Below are 25809 nucleotides of genomic sequence, written 5' to 3'. Positions count from 1 at the left end.
AAAAAATAAAAATAGCAGCAGAATGTTCATTCTGTGAACATTCTGCTACTATTTTAATTTGTAGCGGCAGAACGATGAGTAATAAAAGAGGGGTGAAATGAACAATAATATGGTTTTATTGCTTTCACCCTCCCTTGCTGTTCTGTAAGATTTGAAGTGGACACTGTTATCCACATGACCACATTTCAACCAATTGCTTGTTGTTTATTGATTTTTTATTGTTGAAGGTTAGGTAACCGAATCAGTTGATATAGTTGAGTTACTGAGCGAGCACTTTGCAAGAATATATCATCCAGGTGGTGACATTGCAGAAATGAATGAACCAATAGATTATATGGGAATTGTGGTGAATGAAGTGGAGGTGAGTAGTTTATTGCAAAACCTCAATGTCGATACATCTGTTGGATTGGATGGTATACAAGCTCGTGTCGTACGTGATGCGCTAAAGAATTGTCAGTACCCTTGACCATTTTGTTTAATTTGAGTCTCGGGTCTGGGTTAGTCCCGAGGGGGTGGAAGGAGGGGAAAATAGTTCCAGTGCATAAAGGAGGTTCCAAGACTGCTGTTGTAAATTACCGACCGATTAGCATATCAAGAATCATTGTCAAGGTCTTCGAGAAATTAGTCAAGAAAAGAATACAGGATTGGATAGATGAAAATGGGATATTGTATGGGGGATAACATGGTTTTGTGAAGGGTAGATCATGCCTCAGTAACTTGCTCACGTTTTATAACACAGTGAAGGCTGAACTGGATAAGGGTAATGGGTTTACAGTGATTCTACTGGACCTTGCCAAGGCCTTTGACAGTTTATTTTTCACTTGGTCAGATTATAATAAATTTAGTTTAATCCTTTATCCAAGTGTGTACAAACATTTAGTTTAATCCTTTATCCAAGTGTGTACAAACAAAGTTTGCTCCTGAAAGTATCCTCAGGACTGGGGTAAAGTCGTACAACACCGGGCAACTCCTTGCAAAGGTGGAGCAAGCTACCAACACTTCTATCTCAGTATCTCCCATAATGCAAAACACATCTCCTTGCAGATATATATAATGTTATGCATTAAGGGAAGGGCCACTACCCAGACTAGTTTCGACCTTTATTGAGGTCTCTTCAGTGGGAGCCAGGCCCAAGTGGAGATACCTGGCAGAAGCATTAGCAAGGTTATCTCTACCTATAGGAGCTGCCAAACGGTGTGCCACCATTTTCTTAAATTACTCGGGATTTAGAGAAAGATGCTGAAAGTTTATTTTTCACTTGGTCAGACTATAATAAATTTAGTTTAATCCTTTATCCAAGTGTGTGCAAACAAAGTTTGCGCCTGAAAGTATCTTCAGGACTGGGGTAAAGTGGTACAACACCGGGCAACTCCTTGCAAGGGTGGAGCAAGCTACCAACACAACAACAACTATGGGAGATACTGAGATAGGAGTGTTGGTAGCTTACTCTACCTTTGCAAGGAGTTGCACGGTGTTGTACCACTTTTCCCCAGTCCTGAAGATACTTTCAGGTGCAAACTTTGTTTGCGCACACCTGGATAAAGGATTAAACTAAATTTATTAAGGCCTTTGACAGAATACCACATGGAACTCTAATCAGTAAACTGGAGCAGATGGGGATGGATATAGGGTTGGTGAGATGGATAGGAGGGTGGTTGATGGAGAGATACCAGAGAGTGGTTTATTCAGGAGTGGAGTCCAAAAGATGGCTTGTGACTAGTGGTGTGCCACAGGATTCTGTTCTTGGACCACTACTTGTCAATTTGTTCATCAATGATATAGGAAAGGATCTGAGAGGAAGTGTTCACTTGTTTGCTAATGATGCAAAGTTGGGTAGAGCAATTGTGAGTGCACAGGATGTCAAAATTTTTCAGGATGATTTGGATGTCAATTTAATGTGGCAAAGTATAAGGTTATGCATTTTGGGGTGAAAAGATTAGCAGCAGTATATCACATTGGTGGAACCGTACTCCAGGAGATTGATGAGGCCAGGGATTTCAGGGTGTTGGTGGGCAGGGAATTGAAGTTTAGGGAGCACATTGCAAAAGTGGCTAAATCAGCTCATCAAATCACTTGGCTTCTGAAAAATACTTTAACAAGCAGAGACAAACAAGTTATTGTTCCTCTGTATCGAGCCTTGATAAGACCCCATCTAGACTACTGTGCCCAGATACGGGCACCAGGGTTTCTTCTTGATGGGGAGGAGGTGGAGAGGATCCAAAGACGAGTGACCAAGATGATAGCAGGTCTGTGGAATGAACCTTATGAGAACAGGTTGAAGATTTGTGGGTTGCAAAAATTGGTCGATAGATGGAAAAGGGGTGATATGATTGAGACATTCAAATTACTGAAGGGTTTCTATAAGATTAATCCAGAAGATATTTTTGATAACAGGACTGGTGGTGGGAGGACTAGGGGCCATACATGGAAGCTGGGCAAGAATGTGGTTAGCAGGGGTGTTAGAGCTAGGTTTTTTACTTGGAGAGTGGTGAATGAGTGGAATAAGCTGCCAGAGTCTGTTGTGGGTGCTATGACCGTGCATTAGTTCAAGGCAAGGTATGATAGATACTGTGTGAATGTCGAATAGTTGTTCTTGACATGATGTTAGGGCCTCCCTCGATGAGTCTGTCGACTCCTTGGAGTTGACCGTAATAATAATGTTTTCCTCCTTCAACCAAGGCTTGATATATTTTCAGAAGTGCTAAGTAATACTTGGATAAAGTGTGTTGTGAGTTAACCCCAGTATTTATATATTTTTCGGAAATCGCAAGACTGAAAGATAAAAGCAAGCCACCAGTTGAGTTGAAATGCTAACACACACGTGCAATCACTTATTAGTCACTTTTTAGTCACTTATTTAATCACTTATTAGTCACAAGGCACCCTAAAACTTAATACTAATTAGTCACTTTGTTTGGCTGCCCTGCCTTCCATGTGCTCAACCATCCCCTCCATTCCCTCTGTATAACCTTTAAAAATTTTATAAATTAAATTATGATGGTTTTATTTTCATTTTCAATTTTACTTGAGAGCCACATGTATGTACCTAAAGAGCTGCAGTTTGCCAACCCTTTCAAGAAACATATTAGATTCCTTCTCTCTCTTCTCTAAACATTTATCAATACACTCATCCTTATGGACAGCATTCAGTGCTACCACATCTATAATATTCATATAAAGGGCTTTCACTAGCTGAGTATCAAGTACTTACATAAAATTGGCACTCACAACTTTCTAATCACCATGATTGGCACACTGATTTTCAGAATGATTTTATGCAGTTCAAAAATTTTACTGGGTAGCTCATTTCTTCATTGTGATTCATAAATTATGGATTTTCAGATCATTTCAAATGCTTCAAATCTACTCAGCACAGTGCTGTTAATCGCATGTAAATGATCATTTTTGAGAGTCAGTATGATGCACTTAAAAAGCCAATAGTTAATACCTATGGAAAAATATAATGAAATAACCAAGCAGCCTAAGACATATTGGAACTCATCTTAAACATATCTCCAAAATTTTATCAAGATCAGTTTAGTAATTTCTGTATGTCAGGATATACGTCATTTTAAAATGAAAACTAAAATAATTAAAACAAACAAGCAGTGATAAAAAACACTGACCAGGCATGCAGTCAGGAATACATATCCATACTTGAAGTAGAAAAAGCCATCAAAGGCTTGAAATGTGGAAAGGCAGCAGGAGTAGATGATATTCGACCAGAAATGCTGAAGTATGGTGGTATAAAAGTCTTACAGTGGCTGCACTGCATAGTTCAGAAAGCCTGGACAGAGGGACGAATTCCCGATGATTGGAGTAGAGCTCTCATAGTACCCATATATAAAAAGGGAAATAAAACCGAATGTGAGAATTACAGAGGTATTTCCCTACTGAGTGTTCCTGGCAAGATCTATGCAAGTATACTTGAGAAACGGTTGAGAAGAATTGTGGAAGAAAAGCTTGGTGAAGAACAAGCTGGATTCAGGCCAAATAGAGGCTGTCAGGATCAGATCTTCACTTTACGACAAATAGTCGAGAAAGCATGGGAATATAACAAAGATCTGTATTTAAGTTTTGTCGATTTGGAAAAGGCATATGACAAGGTGCCAAGAGAGAAGCTAATCAATATGCTGCAGTTATATGGTGTCAATGGGGCATTATATCAAGCAATACTTAGTCTTTATTTGAGTTGTAAGTCAGCAGTTAGAATTGAAGGAAGTACAGGAAGATGGTTTAATGTTAAATCTGGTGTCAGACAAGGATGTACATTATCCCCTCTGTTATTCATTATCTATATGGATCACATTATGAAGGAAAGTGGTATTAAACATGATATCAAAGTTGGAGATGTTAATGTCGGCTCTTTGCTTTATGCGGCTGATGTTATACTTCTAAATAAATCCACTACAAGTCTGCAAGATTCTCTGACTAAATTGAATAGCTGTTGTAATAGATATGGTATGAAGGTGTCAGCAATAAAAAGACAAAGACAATGAAAATAGGCAGAATCATTGAAAATGTCAACTGTGTTGTGAATGGAGAACCTGTGGAACAAGTAAAACATTTCAGCTACTTAGGCACGATTTTTACTGTAGATGGTAAATTAAATATAGAAATAGACAACAGACAACTAAACAAGACAGTGTTCAAACCAGTTTTAACTTATGGATCTGAGAGCTGGGTCAGAAGTAAAACACTTGACCAAAGACTATAGACTGCAGATATGAGAGTTCTGAGAAAGATTATAGGTGTGAACAGATGTCATCAATGGCAATATCATATTAAAAACGAGGATATTAGGAAAGAACTTGACATTGTCAGCATCCAGGAATGCGTTAGCAGAGCTAATATCAGGTGGTATGGTCACCTAAACAGGATGGGTGAGGAAAGATTAGCAAAACAAATGTTCTCTGCCAGGTTGGCAGCAAAACGACCCAGAGGAAGACCAAGATAATGGTGGATTGATACGGTACAAAGTGCCTTAGGCGATAGAAATATAAGATCTGATAATGTTGGAGTCTTGACAAGTAACAGACGGATTTGGAGGAAAATTGTAGATAGGAAGTTAGTAATGATATAATTTTTTCATGTAGTACTATCATATCCTGTACACCCCTTGTGGGTACATGGCAGGAATTTGATGATGATGATGATGAACTAAAATAATTACTTAATTTTAAAATTAACGGTAGAAGACAAAACGAAGCTAAGTTACTGTATTTAGTTATATTTCATTTTATTTAATTATATTTAATACTTAAATGTTCTGATGTTTGTACTTTTTTTCCTCTTATTTATTAATTAGAATAATTATTAAAGATTAGGGTATAATTTGACAAAACACGTCACAGATAAGAATGGCACCTGTGCGAAGGAAAATGGCGGCCAGTAATGAAGGTTCGCCATCGTTATCAAAGAACGATAGCATAAAAGAAATGAGTCAGTGTACTAGCTGTGAAATGTACGCTTTGCGGAGTGCGGTCGGAGTGTGGTTAGAAGATAATAAAGGATTGAATGTGTGTAGAAAATGCAGGGAGAATGCGGAATTGAAGTGTATTTCGGATCATGAGTGTGATATTTTTGTCAACCTTCAGAATGAAGGAAACAGGGATATGACAAGAAACGGCAAGGTTGTACATGAAAATTGTGAGAGTGTGAATCTAGAAAGTGTGAATGATAGTATAAATGGTTTCTCAGAGAACAAAAAAGATGAGATGGATGCATTGAGTGAGATCGTGTTGTTGAATAGTGCGATAGAAAGAGCAAAACAGCAGCTAGAGTGCATGAACAAAAGTAGACTGAATGAACCAACCAATAATAAAAGGTATGACAGGAAAAATAGACGTATGAATGTGAACATGAACAAAATGAAGGATAGAGTGCAGTATGGAGACTCGTTAGTACGAGGTGTGTTAGTAGAGGATTTGACAAAATCATACCAACCTGGTGCGACCATAAAGGACGTAACTGCGTCTATTAGAGAGCAAAAGGAAAGGGTGAAAGAAATTATTGTTGTGGCAGGTACGAATGATTTGAAAGGAGATAAAATGGAAATCATAGAAGACCTGAATGAATTGTTTGAGGTAGCAAAAGAAAAGAGTGAGAGAGTTAGAATGATTAGTCTTTTGCCACGGTATGACAGTGAAATGTTTAAAAGGAGGGCTATAATTGCAAATGACTTTATGCGTGGGTTATGTATGACGAGTGGTGTGGAATTTGTGGATGTGTGGAGTGAGTTTGATGGGCGAAAGGATCTATATAAGATGGATGGCTTGCATTTGAATGGTTACGGTGTAAGAAGACTTGAGAAAGTGTTGCTGAATGTAGTGGATGTGCAAATTCATGGAAACTAGATTTGTTAGGGGGGGGGGAGTAGAGATACAGTCCTTATGGAGGCAGTTGAATGTAAGAATGAATATAATATGCCAGAGCAAATAAGGACAACAAATCTGAGTGGGATAGTTAATATAAGGCATCAAGGTAGGGTTGGGGCTAATGGGGGTCTTAAATTCATGTACACTAATACTAGGAGTATTAGGAACAAGAAGGAAGAGTTTTTGGCCATGGTTGGCACTTCCAGACCACAGGTTATAGGTATTAGTGAAACATGGCTGACTGTAGATGATATAACTAGTGGGATTGAATGTGATGGGTATAGTGTGTTCAGGAATGACAGCGAGAATAAAATGGGGGGAGGAGTATTGTTGATGATAGCTGATGAGCTCCAGCCTAGGAGAATAGAAGTTGAATTGCAGGATAGAGAAAATAGCACATTTGAGGCCATTTGGTGTGAGATTGTGGCTAGCAGAACTAAATATACAATTGGGTGCTGCTATAGACCAGGTGATGGAAAAGATGGTGGTGACAGTATGCACAAGCAAATAGAAGAAATGGGTGGAAGGAGGGTGATTATTATGGGAGATTTCAACTATGGTCGCATTGATTGGAGTGAGGAGAAGACACACGGGAGGAAGGAACTAGATTTTATGCGGTTATTAAGGGATAACTATCTGCGACAGCATGTAATGGAAAATACTAGGGGTCAGAGAGTACTTGACCTAGTAATTAGATCTGAGGATTTGGCTGTAACAAATATGACCACATTGCCACCAATCGGTGAGAGTGATCATAGGGTCTTAACTTGGGAGGTGGCTAAAGGTGTAGAATTTTCAATTAAGACAGGGTACATGTGGAATTATCGGGCTGGAAAGTATGACAAGCTTAGGAGTTTGATTGGTTCAGTGCTATGGCATGTACAACTGCAAGGACTAGAAGTTGATAGTGCATGGGAGGTAGTTAAGAAGTGCTTGCAAGAAGCAATGGCTGACTGTATACCTAGAGTCCGAATAATAAATCAAGTAGGGGTTAAATGGATGAATAACACCATTAAGCTTGAGTTGCAAAAAAAGAAACAACTATGGAGGGAATTTAAGGAGAAGGGTGACCGGCAGGCACATGAACGGTATAAAGCACAGGCCAGAAGGGTGACGAATGTGGTAAGAAAAGCAAAAAAGGATTACGAAAGAACATTGGCCATGCAGGCTAAAGAGAATCCTAAACAGTTTTTTAGATATGTAGCAAGTAAAAGGAAAAATGTACATGGCAGATTGATTTTAAAGAATGCCGATGGTAGGGAGGTAACTGAATCAGTTGAGATAGTTGAGTTACTGAGTGAGCACTTTGCAAAAGTATATCATCCAGGTGGTGACATTGCAGAAACGAATAAACCAGTAAATTATACGGGAATTGTGGTTAATGAAGTGGAGGTGAGTAGTCTATTGCATAACCTCAATGTCAATACATCTGTGGGATTGGATGGTATACCAGCTCGTGTTGTACGAGAAGCAGCTAAAGAATTGTCAGTACCCTTGACCATTTTGTTTAATTTGAGTCTCGGGTCTGGGTTAGTCCCGAGCGGGTGGAAAGAGGGGAAAATAGTTCCACTGCATAAAGGTGGTTCCAAGACTTCTGTAGTAAATTACCGACCGATTAGCATATCAGGAATCATTGTCAAGGTTTTAGAAAAAATAGTCAAGAGGAAAATACAAGATTGGATAGAAGAAAATGGGATACTGTATCGGGGACAGCATGGTTTTGTGAAGGGTAGGTCATGCCTCAGTAACTTGCTCACGTATTATAACACAGTGACGGCTGAACTGGATAAGGGTAATGGGTTTACAGTGATTCTACTGGACCTTGCTAAGGCCTTTGACAGGATTCCACATGGAATTCTAATCAGTAAATTGCAGCATATGGGAATGGACATAGGGTTGGTGAGATGGATAGGAGGGTGGTTGACGGAGAGATATCAGAGAGTGGTTTACTCGGGAGAAGAGTCCACAAGACGGCCTGTGACTAGTGGTGTGCCACAAGGATCTGTTCTTGGACCACTGCTGTTTAATTTGTTCATAAATGATATAGGAAATGATCTGAGAGGAACAGTTCATTTGTTTGCGGATGATGCGAAGTTGGGTAGGGCAATAGTGAATGCAGATGACGTCAAAATTTTGCAGGATGATTTGGATAGATTGGAGGTCTGGGCTAAGGAAAATGGATGTCAGTTTAATGTGGCAAAATGTAAGGTTATGCATTTTGGGGTGAAAAGATTGGCGGCAGTTTACTGCATTGGTGGAACCGTGCTCCAGGAATTTGATGAGGCACGAGATTTAGGAGTGTTGGTAGATAAGGAATTGAAATTTAGGGGACACATTGCAAAAGTGACCAAAACAGCTCATCAAATCACTTGGTTGCTGAAGAATACGATGACAAGCAGAGACAAGCAGGTTATTGTTCCTCTGTATCGAGCCTTGATAAGACCCCATCTAGACTACTGTGCTCAGATTTGGTCACCTAGGTTTCTTCTTGATGGGGAGGAGGTGGAGAGGATCCAGAGGCGAGTGACCAAGATGATAGCAGGTCTGTGGAATGAACCGTATGAGAACAGGTTGAGGATTTGTGGGTTGCAAAAATTGGTTGATAGGCGGAGGAGGGGAGATATGATTGAGACATTCAAATTACTGAAGGGTTTCTATAAAATTGATTCAGAAGATATTTTTGAGAACAGGGCTGGTTGTGGGAGGACTAGGGGACATCCATGGAAACTGGGCAAAAGTGTGGTTAGTAAAGGTGTTAGAGCTGGGCTCTTTACTTTTAGAGTGGTGAATGAGTGGAATGCGCTCCCTGAGTCTGTGGTGGATGCTGTGACAGTGAATGAGTTTAAGGCGAGGTATGATAGATACTGTATGAATGTCAAATAGTTGTGATGAATATGATTTGGGGCCTCCCTCGATGAGTCCAATGACTCCCTGGAGTTGCCCGTAATAATAATAATAATAATAATACATACATATATATATATACATACACATACATATATACACATACATATATATATATACATACATATATATATATATATACATACATATATAAATATACATACATATACATATATACATACATATATAAATATACATACATATACATATATACATACATATATAAATATACATACATATACATATATACATACATATACATATATACATACATATATATATATATATATATATATATATATATATATATATGATCATAGGTTTTTACTCAGTTGTTGTGATGCATTTTAAAACATAGATTTAATAACTTAAAAACTGAGACAGCTTATAAAGATTTTAATGAGAATAATACAACTGGTTTCGGCTTATAACAGCCTTCCTCAGGTATTCATAAAGGAAAAGAATAGTAATAAACATTGAAGTATCTAAAAAACTGGAAATTACAGGTAAAAATTGCCACACGTAATTGATACATAAAAAACGTATTTTTTCAAGTTGTTCTAACAGGCATGCCATTGTGAATAAACAATGGCACACCTGTTAGAACAACTTGAAAAAATACGTTTTTTCAAGTTGAAAAAACCGTATACGTTTTATACGGTTTTTATGTATCAATTATGTGTGGCAATTTTTACCTGTAATTTCCAGTTTTTTAGATACTTCAATGTTTATTACTATTCTTTTCCTTTATGAATACCTGAGGAAGGCTGTTGTAAGCCGAAACTAGTTGTATTATTCTCATTAAAATCTTTATAAGTTATCTCGGTTATTAAGTCATTAAATCTATGTTTTAAAATATATATACTGCATGGAAAGAAGTTGAGAAACACCCCCATGGGCAAGGCACATGTTTGTAGCTGATATAAACTGGAGGAATATGATGTGCCCAAGTCAGTGCAAGAAGGGAACTAACAGTTTTGAAAGAAACATTGTGATAGAATGCCATGTTTCAGGCCTATCTCTTTGGCAACTGTTGACAAATTGGGCCATCCCAGGTCAACAATCAGTAATACCACACCGAAATGGAAGCACAGAGAGTCAATTGCAAGTGCTACCTGCAGTGGACAATGCAGTGATAGTAAATTGTTATGAAGGATAATATGTAAAAATTACATTTGTCTGCAGATACATTGAATGTGGAGTTACAGGCATCAAATGGAATACAAATCTGCACAAAAACATTCAGAACCGAGGCTCACAACATGGGTTTCCATGGTAGGACTGCAATATGCAAGCCCTATATTACCTGAACCAACATGCAGTGTCATATTCAGTGGTGCAAAGGGTGTGTACAGTGGGACAGGATGTGGAAGCTGGGAAATTGTGTTATGGAGACTACGGATCATGCCACATCCTCTACCGAGCAGATAGACAGGTGTGGGTGTGACAGATGCCCAGTGAATGTCTCTTACCAGAGTGCATAACTCCCAACTATGAAATTCAAAGGTGGCAGTGTGATAGTATGGTCTTGATTTTTCTGGTTTGGCCTTGGACCTCTGTGTTGCCAGAGTGGTTTCTGGATAATGCAATTCTTCCTACTTTGTGGCATTTCTATGGATCCGACTATTGTCTCGTTCAGAAAAATGATGAACTGTGTCATAAGGCTGATGCTATAACTGCATAGTTTTTGGACATTGAAAGTCACCACACTTGACTGGTCTCCACAGAGCCTTGATTTCAACCCTACTGAATTGAAGCATCGGGTGAGATCAAGAGACATCTGCCCCACAACAGTTCAGGACTCATTATATGCCTACAGGAAGAATGGTCCAAAATTCCCATTGATTGCCATCATATGCTTGTGGAAATTATGCCTTGTAAGATTACTGCACTCATTGCAGTGAAAGAGGTCCTACATCTTATTAAGCTGGGTACCATAGCTGTTTGTTCCTCACACTATGTTGTCCAATGACTTTTTTTCCATGTAATATATATATAAATACAGTAAACCTCTGAAGATTGGTTGGTTTCAACAATGCCCTTTTGTTGAAATCAGGGTTTGAATTGCTTGTCTAGGATGTGAAGAACATCCATGAGTGCTTTTTAATTGAAGATGAGTAGCTGGTCTCATACAGCAGGAGCAGGTTTTTCCTCCCAGAAATTCAGTTTTTTCCATCCCACAATCAGCAAACTGGCAAAGAGAATACACGCAGTTTACATACAAAGTATTCCTACAGGCAAAATAGAATAGAAATATTTATCCCAGAATTGTGGTTACGAAATCCAAGAAACAGAATTTGTACTATTTGTGGAACTCTACCAGAAATAAAAGTGACTACATATAAATAAAAAAGTAATGAGTTCTATATGAACATAAGAATTTTCATATTTACTCACAGTTATCCTAGTTTTAGCCTCATAAAGTCCATCATGTTCAGGAAAACAACAGGAATCAAATACAATTCCAAGAACTTTGGAATGTTCACAGGATGGGACTAGAAATCCAAAACCCTAGTTGCAAAAATGATATAAGAAATATTTCATACATATACATAATTACATCAGAAAATATTTTATATTACTGTATTATCATGATTATCAATGGATCTTAATTATTATATTAGAGAATTTCCTGAAATAATCCCATTTCAATTAATATATATAACATCTAGATGTAAAAAGGCAAAATTCTAGGTCACTGCTTCATTACTTTAACAGTTTGCTTTTATCATTAATCTATTTTATTTCTAGCACTTCAATTCCAAATTCAAGTACTGTATTGTAATTGGCCCAGCTTCCCAAATATATGAGAAACACTAATTCTTCAAAATTTCAGCTTACACCTAAAGCCTCATACAAGTGCACACAGAAGTTGCCCCACTCCCCCCCCATCAAGAGGACTCTAGTCTTGCATTCATGTTTCACTTAGTTTTGTATTGCCTCTGCATTTGAGTAAAAAAAAAAAAAAAAAAAAAGCACTGGGAAATTTCGTATTATACTTTCTAAAGGTGTCTTTGTCATTGAGGTGAAATACTGGAAGATTTCAAATCTTCCAGTATTTCAAAATGACCATATATGTCAGTGTACAAGCTGATTAGGCATATAAGATAGCCACCAAAATTTCTTTTCAAAATGTTTATTTTGTGATATACTTGCCACATAATCACAATTCATAGGGAAGAATTTATCGAGATACAACACAAGTGTTAGAATAATTACTTAACAATTAAGCAAGTAACAATCGACTTTTCGACATCAGTATTGAGGTCATCATCAGGAAAACATACATACTACAATATACAAACTACATGCCACTGCACTATACAAAAGTAAAGTGAATCTAAATGTTTGTTAATCATTTAGATTCATTAGATAGAAGAATGATTGTTATGGAAGAATTTTAACTACAGCATTATAAGCTGGGAAGAGGACAATGCAAGTAGTAAGAAGGGGGGGGGGGGATTTCTGGAATTCTTGAGGGACAAATGTCTTCGGCAGCATGTAATAGAGGGAACAAGAGGCTCAAGCGTTTTGGATTTGGTCATAGCATCAGAAGAGCTGATAAGTGAGATGACATCTCTCCCACCAGTTGGAGAGAGTGACCATGTGGTTTTGACTTGGAAGATGAACAGACATGCAGGTTTATCAAAGAAAAGGGAACGTATGTGGAATTATAAGGCAGATGATTATAATAGTCTTAGGTATCAACTAGGGGCAGTTCCATGGAGGGCAGAATTGGAAGGCCAGGATATCATTAGTGCTTGGGAAATTGTGAAAGAATATTTGTTAGCAGCAATAGTAAGCTATATTCCACAGGTGAAGAAGCAGACACAATTTGGTGTAAAGTGGATGACAAACAATATCAAACAGGTACTGCAGTTGAAAAAGAGATTATGGAAGAGATATAAGGAGAAGGGTGGAGGACAGATCCACGAAGAATATAAGACGCAGGCCAGGAGAGTGACCAGAATGGAAAGGAAGGCAAAACTCGAATATGAGAAGAGATTGCCACTGAGATCCAAAGAAAATCCTAGGGAATTTTTTAGCTATGTGGCCAGTAGGCGGAGAAACGATAGTGGAAGAATGACATTGTGGGATAAAAATGGGAATAGAGTGACTGATGCAGAGGACATAGTGGAGTTGTTCAATGAGCACTTTTTGGGATTATTTCATCCTGAAGGAGGTTTAATACTAGAGGGATAGGGCAAGTTCAGGGTTTAGAGGTGCAATTGGAGAGTGTGTTCCAAATACTGAGTACTCTGGATATCAGTAAAGCTGTTGGACTGGATGCTGGATGTTTCACCACTGGTTTTGAGAGAATGTGCTAAAGAACTGACAGCTCCATTGACCTGGCTTTTCAATAAAAGTCTGGCTGCAGGAAAGGTAACCAGGGAATGGAAGGAAGGTAAGATAGTACTGCTGCATAAGGGTGGTAGCAAACTGGAAGTGTCTAATTATAGGCCTGTTTGTGTGTCATCTGTAGTTGTTAAGGTCTTGGAGAAATTAGTGAGGGACTATATACAGCGTTGGGCAGATGAGGGTAATGTTATCTGTCAGAATCACCATGGATTTGTTAAGGGGCACTCTTGCTTTAGTAATATGATTGCTTCTTTTTATAATAAAGTAACATGAGCAGTTGATGAGGGAAAGGCATATACTACCATTTTTTTGAATTTTGCAAAGGTTTGTTTGACTGGGTGCCACATAATAAGCTGATATTTAAGTTGCAGCACACGGGTTTAAATGTTATGTCAGTCAAATGGATTCAAGATTGGCAGACTGATAGGTATCAGAGAGTTGTGTATGGTGTGGCAATATCAAGGAAGCAGAAGGTTACAAGTGGGGTTCCACGGGGCTCAGTAATGGGACCTGTATTGTTCAACCTTTATATCAATGATATTGTCAATGGATTGCAAGGGGACACTCAGTTGTTTGCAGATGATGTGAAGCTGGGAAGGGTTATCAATAATAGTGCAGATGTTGCAGTCCTGCAAGATGATTTGAATATATTAGACAGATAGGCAAATGAATGGGGGGTGTCAGTTTAATGCAGCAAAATGTATGGTCTTGAGGTTTGGGACACATTGATGGGACGCTGCATACTCTATGGGAAGAGTTAAACTGGAGGAAGTAGGGGTGACAAGAGATCTGGGGTTGATGATTGATAGAAATCTAAAATTCAAGGGACATATTGCAAAGGTGGTGAAGGTAACACAGAGGATTGCTGCAATAATGAGAAGGACGCTGACCTGCATAGATAAAAGAGTTATCATTCCGTTGTATAAGACCCTGATCAGACCACACTTAGACTATTGTTCTCAGATTTGGTCCCCAGGATTTGAAGGGGATACATTAACTATGGAAAGGGTACAGAGGCAGATAACAAAGAGAGTTTCATGACTGTACAATGTTAGTTATGAGGATTGGCTGAGGGAATGTGAACTGCAGAGTTTGGTGGATAAAAGAAGGAGAAGTGATATATTCGAGCCTTTTAAATTGTTGAGAGGCAGTTACAGGGTAGATACTAGAGAGTTCTTTCACTTGGTGGAATGGTGGAAAGAGTAATGACAAGAGGCCATCCCTGGAAGTTATGAAAGGTGGCTGTGAGCAAGAGGGTGAGGAGTGGTTTCTTTGCATGGAGGGTGGTTGAGCCTTAGAATGCACTGCCTAAGAGAGTGGTTGGAGCGGGAACGGTCAATGGGTTCAAGGAGTGATATGATAAACTTTGTGTTTCCTAAAAATGACCTCCCATGATGAGTCTTTTGACTCCATGGAGGCCTGGATAATAATAATAATAATAATTTAGATCATCAGCACACTCAAACACAGAGATATAACAATTTGCTCCAATGAACAAGCTCTGAACCAAGAATTTGAAATCATTAACCAAACATTTGTAAAAAATGGCTACAATAAATAAACCGTTCACAAGATCCTCCATAAAAATGTCATTAAAAGCAAAAAAGATTACAAGAATGCCATATCCTACATTAGGGGCATTTCAGAAAAAATTGATAGAATACTGCTTAAATACACCAAGACAACTTTCAAACCCTCAGCAAAATTTAGAAATTTACTTAGCTTCTCCAAAGATCCTCTTAGATAACTTACCCACCCAGCAGTTTACAAAATTCAATGTACTGTAACCTACCTTACATCGGGGGGAAACAGGTCACACCATCCCAATCAGTAAAGACAAACACAAAAGCCACATTAAATACCTCCACTATTGTAAAAGAGGCCTATCAGACCACACACTCCAAACATGCCACAGAACTGACTGGAAAGGCACTATGTCCTTACACCACACCAAAACCTAGTTTGAAAGAAAATTCAAAGAAGCTTGTGAAATGATAAAACATCATCCAAATCTGAACAAAAATGACGGATTAATTATTCCAATAATGTAGATGACCCATCTTCAACTCATATAGCAACCAGAACAACCCTAGACAGAAGAAAATCTCAATATGAAAGGACTGTAGAAATTGTTTAACGCAGTTCCATTTTTTTTTTTTTTTCCTGACCAGAGGTGATGCTAGGATAAATGATTAACAAACATTTAGACTCATTTTACTTTTGTATAGTGCAGCGGCATGTAGTGTGTATATTGTACACATGTATGTTTTCCTGATGATGACCTCAATATGAGGGTGGACTGAAAAATTCTCACCCTAACAATGAAAAAATGAATTTATAATTTAAAAATTATTTTTATTTTTCAACATAATCACCCTTAACACTAATACATTTATTCCAGTGATGCTCTGCTGCCATTATCCCATCCCTGTAGTGGTTCTCAGTAGGATCTGTAAAATATCCCTCTACAGCTGCAATCATAATCATAATAAGGACAGCATGGCTTTGTGAAGGTAGATCATGCCTCGGTAACTTGCTCAAGTTTTATAACAAGGTGACGGCTGAACTGGATAAGGGAAATGGGTTTACAGTGATACTGCTGGACCTGGCAAAGGCGTTTGACAGGATACCACATGGAATTCTAATCCGTAAACTACAACATATGGGAATGGATTAGGGTTGGTGAGATGGATAGCTGGGTGGTTGATGGAGAGATATCAAAGAGTAGTTTATTCAGGAGTAGAGTCCAAAAAACGGCCTGTGACTAGTGGTGTGCCACAGGGTTCTGTTCTTGGACCACTGCTGTTTAATCCGTTCATTAACGATATAGGGAAGGGTCTAAGTGGGACAGTTCATTTGTTCGCTGATGATGCAAAGTTGGGTAGGGCGATAGTGAATGCAGAAGATGTCAAAGTCTTGCAAGATGACTTAGATAGATTGGAGTTCTGGACTAAGGAGAATGGATGTCAATTTAATGTGACAAAATGTAAGGTTATGCATTTTGGAGTGAAAAGATTAGCAGCAGTATACCACATTGGTGGAACTGTACTCCAAGAGATTGATGAGGCCAGGGACTTGGGAGTGTTGGTGGATAGGGAGATGAAGTTTAGGGGGCACATTGCGAAAGTAGCTAAATCAGCTCATCAACTCACTTGGTTGTTGAAAAATACCTTGACGAGCAGAGAAAAACAAGTTATTGTACCTCTGTACCGAGCCTTGATAAGACCTCATCTCGACTACTGTGCCCAGATTTGGTCACCTCGGTTCCTTCTTGATGGGGAGGAGGTTGAGAGGATCCAGAGGTGAGTGACTAAGATGATAGCAGGTCTATGGAATGAACCATATGAGAACAGGTTGAAGATTTGTGGGTTGCAGAAACTAGTTGATAGGCGGAAAAGGGGAGATATGATTGAGACATTCAAATTGCTAAAAGGATTCTATAGGATTAATTCAGAGGATATTTTTGAGATCAGGACTGGTGGTGGGAGAACTAGGGGACACCCATGGAAGCTGGGCAAGAGCGTGGTTAGCAGGGGTGTTAGAGCTGGGTTCTTTACTTTTAGAGTGGTAAATGAGTGGAATAAGCTGCCAGAGTCTGTTGTGGGTGCTATGACAGTGAGCGAGTTCAAGGCAAGGTATGATAGATACTGTGAGAATGTTGAACAGCTGTGTGAACATGATGTTTAGGGCCTCCCTCGATGAGTCTAAGGACTCCTGGAGTAGCCCGTGGTAATAATAATAATAATAATTCGAATTTGATTTGAAGAAAAACACTGATCAGTTAGGAAGAGTTTTAGTTTTGGGAAGAGACAGAAGTCAGAGAGAGCCAAATCTTGGGAATAGGGTGGATGATCCAACAATTCATGGTGCAGATCCATTAATTTTCCCATTGCCAAAACACCTTTGGGGGCAGGTGCATTGTCCTCATGAAAGATGATTTTTTTCTTCTGCAAACTGGGTCTTTTTTCACAAATTTTTTCATCTAATCTGGTTAAAAGATCAAAATAATATTCCTCACTTATTGTTTTACCCTTTTCAACATAATTAATAAGCAAAATGCCTTTAGCATCCCAAAACACCAACTGCCATGACTTTCCTGCTGATGGAACCGACTTTGTCTTCTTTAGCACCAAACAATCTAACAGATAAGCTTAGGTGTTGATGGTTATTCATGACTTATTTTTCACGGTATTAACAACACCACACACACACTTTTAACAACAAAGATGTTTTATTAACGCTTATATTTCGCTGATTTTCAACTCAGCATCATCAGAGCACAACACACATGTAAACGCGACAGTGAGCGAGTGAAACAATATAATTGCAAAAGACAAAAGATCTAAAGTCCTATTTTTTGGCGCCCTCTAACGAGGGAAAAAAAAAAAAAAAAAAAAAAAACAGCAGTTATCCAGGAGTTTTTCTTAGGATAACCGTCTCCCAAATTTTTCGCAAATTAATGCAACCACATTTGTTAAGGTTGGGAGAATTCTTCAACGCCATTGCCGACTCAAAAAATAATCTTTCAGATCTATAACGACTCCTAAATAGCACATTCGTTTTCCTCCATCTAATCCTGTGTGAAGGAGTGTCAAAGCGTGGTCTGCCAGTCCCGATTTGCCATAGTAATAGTAGCGAATGTATCTTTCATGTTCTTCCAGGCGGATGTTCACTGATCTTCCTGTTTGCCCATAATAGGCCAAATCACAGTCATACGGAACTTCATACACTCCTGGGTGTGCTAAAGGGTGAAGTTTATCCTTAGGCGAGCGGATCAGAGTTGCCAGCTTGACATGAGGTTTCAAAGTGGTGCGAAGGCCATGTTTCAACAATACTTTGGCTATCTTTTCCGATGTATCTCTGATATAGGGAATAGAAATCATGTTGTATTTTTGTGTATTAGGGGAGGGCAGAGTAATGGGCCTATGTAGTATTTTATCTATTTTGTAGGGATTGTAGCCGTTGGCTAAGAACGTATGGCGCAGGTATTGGAGTTCAGTGGTCAGAGCTGTATCGTTAGAACAAATGGCTCTGGCTCTGTGTGTAAGTGTTTTTAAAATGCCGTACTGTTAGACTGGATGATGATGTGATTGTTTATGTAGGTATCTTCCTGTGTGTGTAGGCTTTCTGTAAATAGAAAACGATAGTGAACCATCTGAAAGGCGGGTGACTAATGTGTCAAGAAATGGTAAACAGTTATTTGATTCTTTGTTTACTGTGAAGTGAATTTTGGGGTGTTGGCTGTTTAGGTAGGTGACAAAAGCATCCAAAGTGTCTTGTCCATGGGGCCAGATGGCAAACACATCATCTACATAGCGTAACCACACTTGTGGCTTGTATTTAGCTGTGGTAAGAACTTTGTTTTCAAAGTGTTCCATGTAAAAATTTGCTAACGGGGGAGAGAGAGGGGGGAACCCATAGCAGTACCATTAATCTGTTTGTAGAATTCCCCTCCCCCATGTAAAGTAACCTGCATTCATGGTAAATTGAAATAATTCAAAAATATCTGGGGGAAATTTAAACTTGATTAAATCAAGAGTGTCTATAAGTGGCACGTTGGTAAATAAGGAGGTGACATCGAAACTAACATTATGTCTGAATCTTTTAGGATTAGATTTTTAACCAGTGTTTTGAAATGGATTGAATTTTTTACAAAAGTAGAGGAGTTGCCAGTAAGGGGGGCAAGCGACTTGGCTAAATGCCGGGCCAGTTTATATGTGGGACTATCTATGCTATCAACTATGAGGCGTAGGGGAATATTAGTTTTGTGGATTTTTGGTAATCCATAAATACGGGGTGGTTTAACATGAATTGGTTTTATATTCCTGATGATTTCTTTGGGCCATGATGTCACTCGGACATTTCGGACCTTTTTCTTTTGAGACATCGTAGGGTCTCGATGTATAATTTGATATGTGGAACTGTCACATATGAGATCTTGCATTTTTCTGTTGTTCGGATTCTGGTGTGTAATGGTGAGTCCAAGTCTCATCCATAGTAATAAATCAATGCACAAAATCAGTTTTATTCTTGTTGAAATGCTCCAAGCACTGTTCAGAGATTTTCATGTAAGTGCATTTTTGATCTGTTGTGAGCAAGGGCGGCACCTATATTTTGCAAAGCTTTTTCATTTGCAATTCTTCATACATATATTCTACACGTTCTTTTGAAATGCCTATAGTCTCAGCAATTTCACGCACTTTGACTCACCGATCCAATACCATATCGTGCACTTGATCAATGACTTCTGGTGTTGTTACACTTTTTGGACGTCCTTTATGTGGATCATCATCAAGGCTGGTACGGCCACATTTAAACTCAGCAGCTCATTTCTTAATTGTCGAAAATGAAGGAGAAGAGTGCCCATAAACTTTTATGAACTTCGAATGAATTTCTTTTGGTATTAAACCTTGTATTACAAAGAATTTTATAACCACACAATACTCAATTTTATCCATTTTAAGGGATAAAGACAATACTTTTGCTTCAGACAGCTGTATAAAACAAACTACCTGATAGTGTGACTTGCAATTTCACATGGATGCTTATGAACAGATGTGTCAACTTAGAAAAAAAAATCATGACAAAAAAACAATCGTGAAATCATCATCATCATCATCAAATTCCTGCTATGTACCCATAAGGGGTGTACAGGATATGATAGTACTACATGAAAAAAATATATCATTACAAACTTCCTATCTATAATTTTCCTCCAAATCAGTCTGTTACTTGTCAAGACTCCAACATTATTAGATCTTATATTTCTATCGTCTAAGGCACTTTGTACCGTATCAATCCACCTATATCTTGGCCTTCCTCTGGGTCGTTTTGCTGCCAACCTGGCAGAGAACATTTGTTTTGCTAATCTTTCCTCACCCATCCTGCTTAGGTGACCATACTATCTGATATTAGCTCTGCTAACGCATTCCTGGATGCTGACAACGTCAAGTTCTTTCCTAATATCCTCGTTTTTAATATGATATTGCCATTGATGACATCTGTTCACGCCTCTAATCTTTCTCAGAACTCTCATATCCGCGGTCTATAGTCTTTGGTCAAGTGTTTTACTTCTGACCAGGCTCTCAGTTCCATAAGTTAAAACTGGTTTGAACACTGTCTTGTATACAGCTCATTTAGTGTTCCGACTAATTTCTCTCTTATTCCATATGAATTTATTCAATTGACTTCCCACCATACCAGCTTTGCTGATTCTGTTGTCTATTTCTATATTTAATTTACCATCTTCACTAAAAATCGTGCCTAAGTAGCTGAAATGTTTTACTTGTTCCACAGGTTCTCCATTCACAACACAGTTGACATTTTCAATGATTCTGCCTATTTTCATTGTCTTTGTCTTTTTATTGCTGACCTTCATACCATATCTATTACAACAGCTATTCAATTTAGTCAGAGAATCTTGCAGACTTGTAGCGGATTTATTTAGAAGTATAACATCATCCGCATAAAGCAAAGAGCCGACATTAACATCTCCAACTTTGATATCATGTTTAATACCACTTTCCTTCATAATGTGATCCATATAGATAATGAATAACAGAGGGGATAATGTACATCCTTGTCTGACACCAGATTTAACATTAAACCATCTTCCTGTACTTCCTTCAATTCTAACTGCTGACTTACAACTCAAATAAAGACTAAGTATTGCTTGATATAATGCCCCATTGACACCATATAACTGTAGCATATTGAATAGCTTCTCTCTTGGAACCTTGTCATATGTCTTTTCCAGATCGACAAAACTTAAATACAGATCTTTGTTATATTCCCATGCTTTCTCGACTATTTGTCGTAAAGTAAAGATCTGATCCTGACAGCCTTTGTTTGGCCTGAATCCAGCTTCTTCTTCACCAAACTTTTCTTCCACAATTCTTCTCAACCGTTTCTCAAGTATACTTGCATAGATCTTGCCAGGAACACTCAGTAGGGAAATACCTCTGTAATTCTCACATTCAGTGTTATTTCCCTTTTTATATATGGGTACTATGAGAGCTCTACTCCAATCATCGGGAATTCGTCCCTCTGTCCAGGCTTTCTGAACTATGCAGTGCAGCCACTGTAAGACTCTTATACCACCATACTTCAGCATTTCTGGTCGAATATCATCTACTCCTGCTGCCTTTCCACATTTCAAGCCTTTGATGGCTTTTTCTACTTCAAGTATGGATATGTATTCCTGACTGCATGGCTGGTCAGTGTTTTTTATCACTGTGCTGTCATCACTGCTTGTTTCATTTAGCAGTTTTTCAAAGTAATTACTCCATACTTCAAGGATATCTTTTTCTCCTGTTTTCATGTCACCTTTATCATCTCTAACTCCTTTTACAGCACTCTTTCCTCCATTCCTAAGCTTCTTCAACAACATCCAGAATATCTTACCACCTTCTTGATATTTATTTTCTATGTTCTTGCCAAAGTCCTCCCATGACTTTTGTTTAGCTAGTTTTACACACTGTTTAGCTTTCTTACATTTGTCTCTGTATTCTCTAAGAGCACACGCTGACTTATTTGCCAGGAACTTTTGATATGCTTTCTTCTTTTCCTTCACTGCCTCTTTAACTTCCTGTGTCCACCAGGGAGTTCTGATTTTTTAATCCTTGCAGACAACCTCACCACATGCCTCTCTAGCAGAATCAATCAATGTTTTCTTCAGAGTTTGCCACTGAATCTCCAAGGGTTGATTCCTGTTCTCAAACTCTTTCATTTTTTCTTCAATAATCTTTGTGTATTTTAGTCTACAGTTCACATCTGAGAGCTGCTCAACTTTTATTCGCTTTAAAATTTTCTTACATGTTATTCTTTTCAATATGAAATTCAATTTTATCCTGCTCAAGACTAAATACTGATCACTTCCAATTTCAAATCCTCTGTACACTCTGGTGTCCTGCATCAGGAAGAAAACATCACTTTCAACAATAACATAGTCAATGAGACTTTTCTTATTCCTAGCTTCTTCCCTCCATGTGAATTTGTGCACATTTTTATGTTGGAACATGGTGTTAGTAATAACCAGTCCATGTCCTGATCAGAAATCCAACAGATATTTGCCATTATTATTAGCTTTGCTCTTTTCTCCAAATTTTCCCAAAATATTTTTGTATGTCTTACAATCATTTCCTACTCTTCTATTCAGATCCCCAACAAGGACCAACTTTTCCTTTTTCATTGTGTCAGTTGCTTTTTCTAAAGCGTCAAAAAATTCCTCCACTTCTACCTTAGTAGAACCTTCTGTGGGACCATAGGCACAAATAAGTCTCATTGTCCAGTTCCCCATTCTCATATTTGCCCACATTACTCTACTTGAGACTGACTGCCATTCAAGAAGATTAGCCTCGTATTTTGTGTTGAATACTATGGCTACTCCATCTTTTTCTTGATTGTCATTGCCTGAATATAACATTTTGTATTTATTGCTCAGAAAGATCTCACCAGTTTTGGTCTTTTTTGTTTCAGTCACCCCTATTATGTTGATCTGGTACGTATCTAATTCCTCAGCTAGCTCCATTTCTTTGCCATTCAGGCTTCTTATGTTGATAGTACCGATCTTTAACTCTGGTGATGTTGAGTTGGGGTTTGTTTTCAAATTTGTTCCAGTAGCTGACTTTTCGCTGTTCGCCCTGGTTCCCTGTGCGAAAACAATGGGGGCCTTGTTTAACCAGGCGACACCCCAGCCGGCATGAAATTTTGTCATGTTGCACCATCATTTTTTATTTTGGTTTAACCAATAAGAATACAATTTGGTCGGCTAAATCCCAAATTGCCAGCCAATCCTCGTTCGTTCAGTATCCAAGTAGATACCCAACAGGGTGCACCACAAGAAGGTGAGGATTAGACATTAGGTCAGAAGCCCTGGTCAGTTCTTCGCATTCCTTTAAAGGCTATGTGGAGGTCTCCTCTCAGTTATACAGCTTTGACCCTTAACTGTTATTAAAGGAGGGTGGAAAGAGAAAGGAATATCTTATTTTAGATTGTGTGGTTTAATATACTGGCTGAAGAAATTTGGCACTAAAAAAAATGTTTATGTTAAACAAAAAAAAATGTAAAGAGGTAGGGAAAGTGAGAGAGAGAATTGTGTGTGTGAGTGAGAGAAAGAGAAAAATAAGGTGGATTTAAGAAAATGGGCATCTATTGTAGGATTGAGTGACGTTTGAAAATTAATCTCTTACCAAAAACCCTTTTCACAATTTCTTTCCAGTTCAGAAAAATAGGAGTGCCTAATCATGTAATGTATTATACTGACTACAGTGTAATATTCTTCTCTAATACTGACTACTGTGTAACCTTAAAAGAAAGAAAACAACCACAATTACAGCTTCTTAAACATTACTTTTACTTTCATATAATAATAGGCAGAGAAATCAATCACAGCAGGTACTTTCTTTATTGCAATTTATAAATAATATCCTTCTGCATGAGACAATCAGTAAAATAGTGTTGCCATCTATGGTCGAGGCCAAGAACTTTTCAGACCACCTCGTAAAGAGATATCGAAACGTCGATTGTTACTTGCTTAATGTTAAGTAAAGTAATCATTCTAACATGTGTGTTGTGTCTCCATAAGTTCTTCACTAATACTGACTACAGATATTCTTCACTAATACTGACTACTGTGTAATCTTAAAATTAAGAAAGCAATTACAGCTTCTTAAACATTACTTTTATTTTAATATAATAATAGGCAAAGAAATCACAGCAGGTATTTTCTTTACTGTAATTTATAAATGATATACTCCTGCATGAGACAATCAGTAAAATTGTTTATGTTTATACTGTATGCCCACAGATATACGAGACCCTTCAACATTTCTGTGCATGTCCCAAGAAGGAGAATCCATTAGGGAGAATCAGATAATAGAGTAATCAATCCATCTTCTGGGATGAGTTTGTTTATTATTACAGGCTGAAAAATTTAGCTTTTCTTTTATGAACATTGTAAATTAAAGGTGGTAACTAATTTGCTTGTACAACAATTGCAAAAATGTCCGTGTGGTATTAACAAAATTAAAAAAGGTATAAATAAAATAAAAATTCATTCCTTCATTTCTTTCTCCCCTTCAGCATGAATTGACTATTGCTGGCAATTCACCAAACTAGGTTCTCGGAAGTGTGGGTGTACAATATCAGTCTTCGATTTCATATATTCTTATTCATGTGATCAGTAGAATTTAAATGAAAAATCTACATGCTAACTCTACATCTATAATATATATATATATATATATATATATATATATTAATATATAAAATATATTAATATACCAACTAATCTGTAGAAACTTAAACTAGGTGATCACTTGATGTTTACCATTGCCGAAATCTAAGATACAGATTTTATACCTGGAGTATAAGATGACCTTGTTTTAGCAATTTGTTTTTTAACTTCAAATATCATCTTATACACCAACATATACACAATTTTGCAGTATATCTGCAAGTTTAATTTCCTATAGGAGACCTCAGTAAAGTTCTAAAAGTGAATAAAGTAACTTTCACTTTAAGTGAAAACTGCATTTGGAGACCGAATGCTTAGTGTAACATAAGAGTTCTCGAAGGGAATCTCCAATATTTCCATGAAGAAAGATTAACTTCAGTTTCCTGTCAAATATCATTTATGTACAAAATTTTATTTGCCACCTACATGCATCCAGAATGGGGAAAGGGGAGAGATGTGAAGCAAAAGAAGTGTGAATTTCTGTAGGCAGTGCAATTTGAAGCTACAGTCATGCAACCATAGTAGCTTCACATGATTAGTCACTCCTATTTTTCTGAACTAGAAAGAAATTGTGAAAAGGGCTTTTGGTAAGAGATTAATTTTCAAAGGACACACACTCCTACAATAGACTGCCCATTTTCTTAAATCCACTTTATTTCTCTCTTTCTCTCACTCACCCACACCCACACACACACACACACACACAATTCTCTCTCTCACTTTCCCTACCTCTTTACATTTTTTTTTGTTTACATAAACATTTTTTTTAGTGCCGAATTTCTTCAGCCAATATATTAAACCACACAATCTAAAATAAGATATCCCTTTCCACCCTCCTTTAATAACAGTTTAATATCATGATAGTTTCATGCATTGAGAGAATGCTGAACCCTCAAATAAAGTTGTGTGTTGTGTGTGTGTGTGTGTGTGTGT

At 37.9% G+C, this 25809-nt stretch overlaps 1 protein-coding gene across 7 annotated transcripts in view; it reads right to left on the bottom strand.

Moving 5' to 3' along the window:
* Window positions 1-25809, bottom strand: part of Ppox (protoporphyrinogen oxidase) — a 339913-nt gene that overhangs the window by 43500 nt on the left and 270604 nt on the right. For all 7 annotated transcript variants that reach the window (XM_090405976.1, XM_090405978.1, XM_090405974.1 and 4 more), the window contains one exon: window positions 11679-11792. In XM_090405976.1, the coding sequence (XP_090262102.1) occupies window positions 11679-11792 (114 nt within the window). The remainder of the gene's footprint in view (window positions 1-11678; window positions 11793-25809) is intronic.

This window comes from Typopeltis vanoorti, chromosome 16 (genome assembly GCF_054136105.1).
Source record: "Typopeltis vanoorti isolate ZY-2024b chromosome 16, IOZ_Tvanoo_1.0, whole genome shotgun sequence".
Lineage (NCBI taxonomy): Eukaryota > Metazoa > Arthropoda > Arachnida > Uropygi > Thelyphonidae > Typopeltis > Typopeltis vanoorti.
The sequence above is the reverse complement of the archived record's forward strand: the minus strand, read 5'-3'. Positions and strand labels throughout refer to the sequence as shown.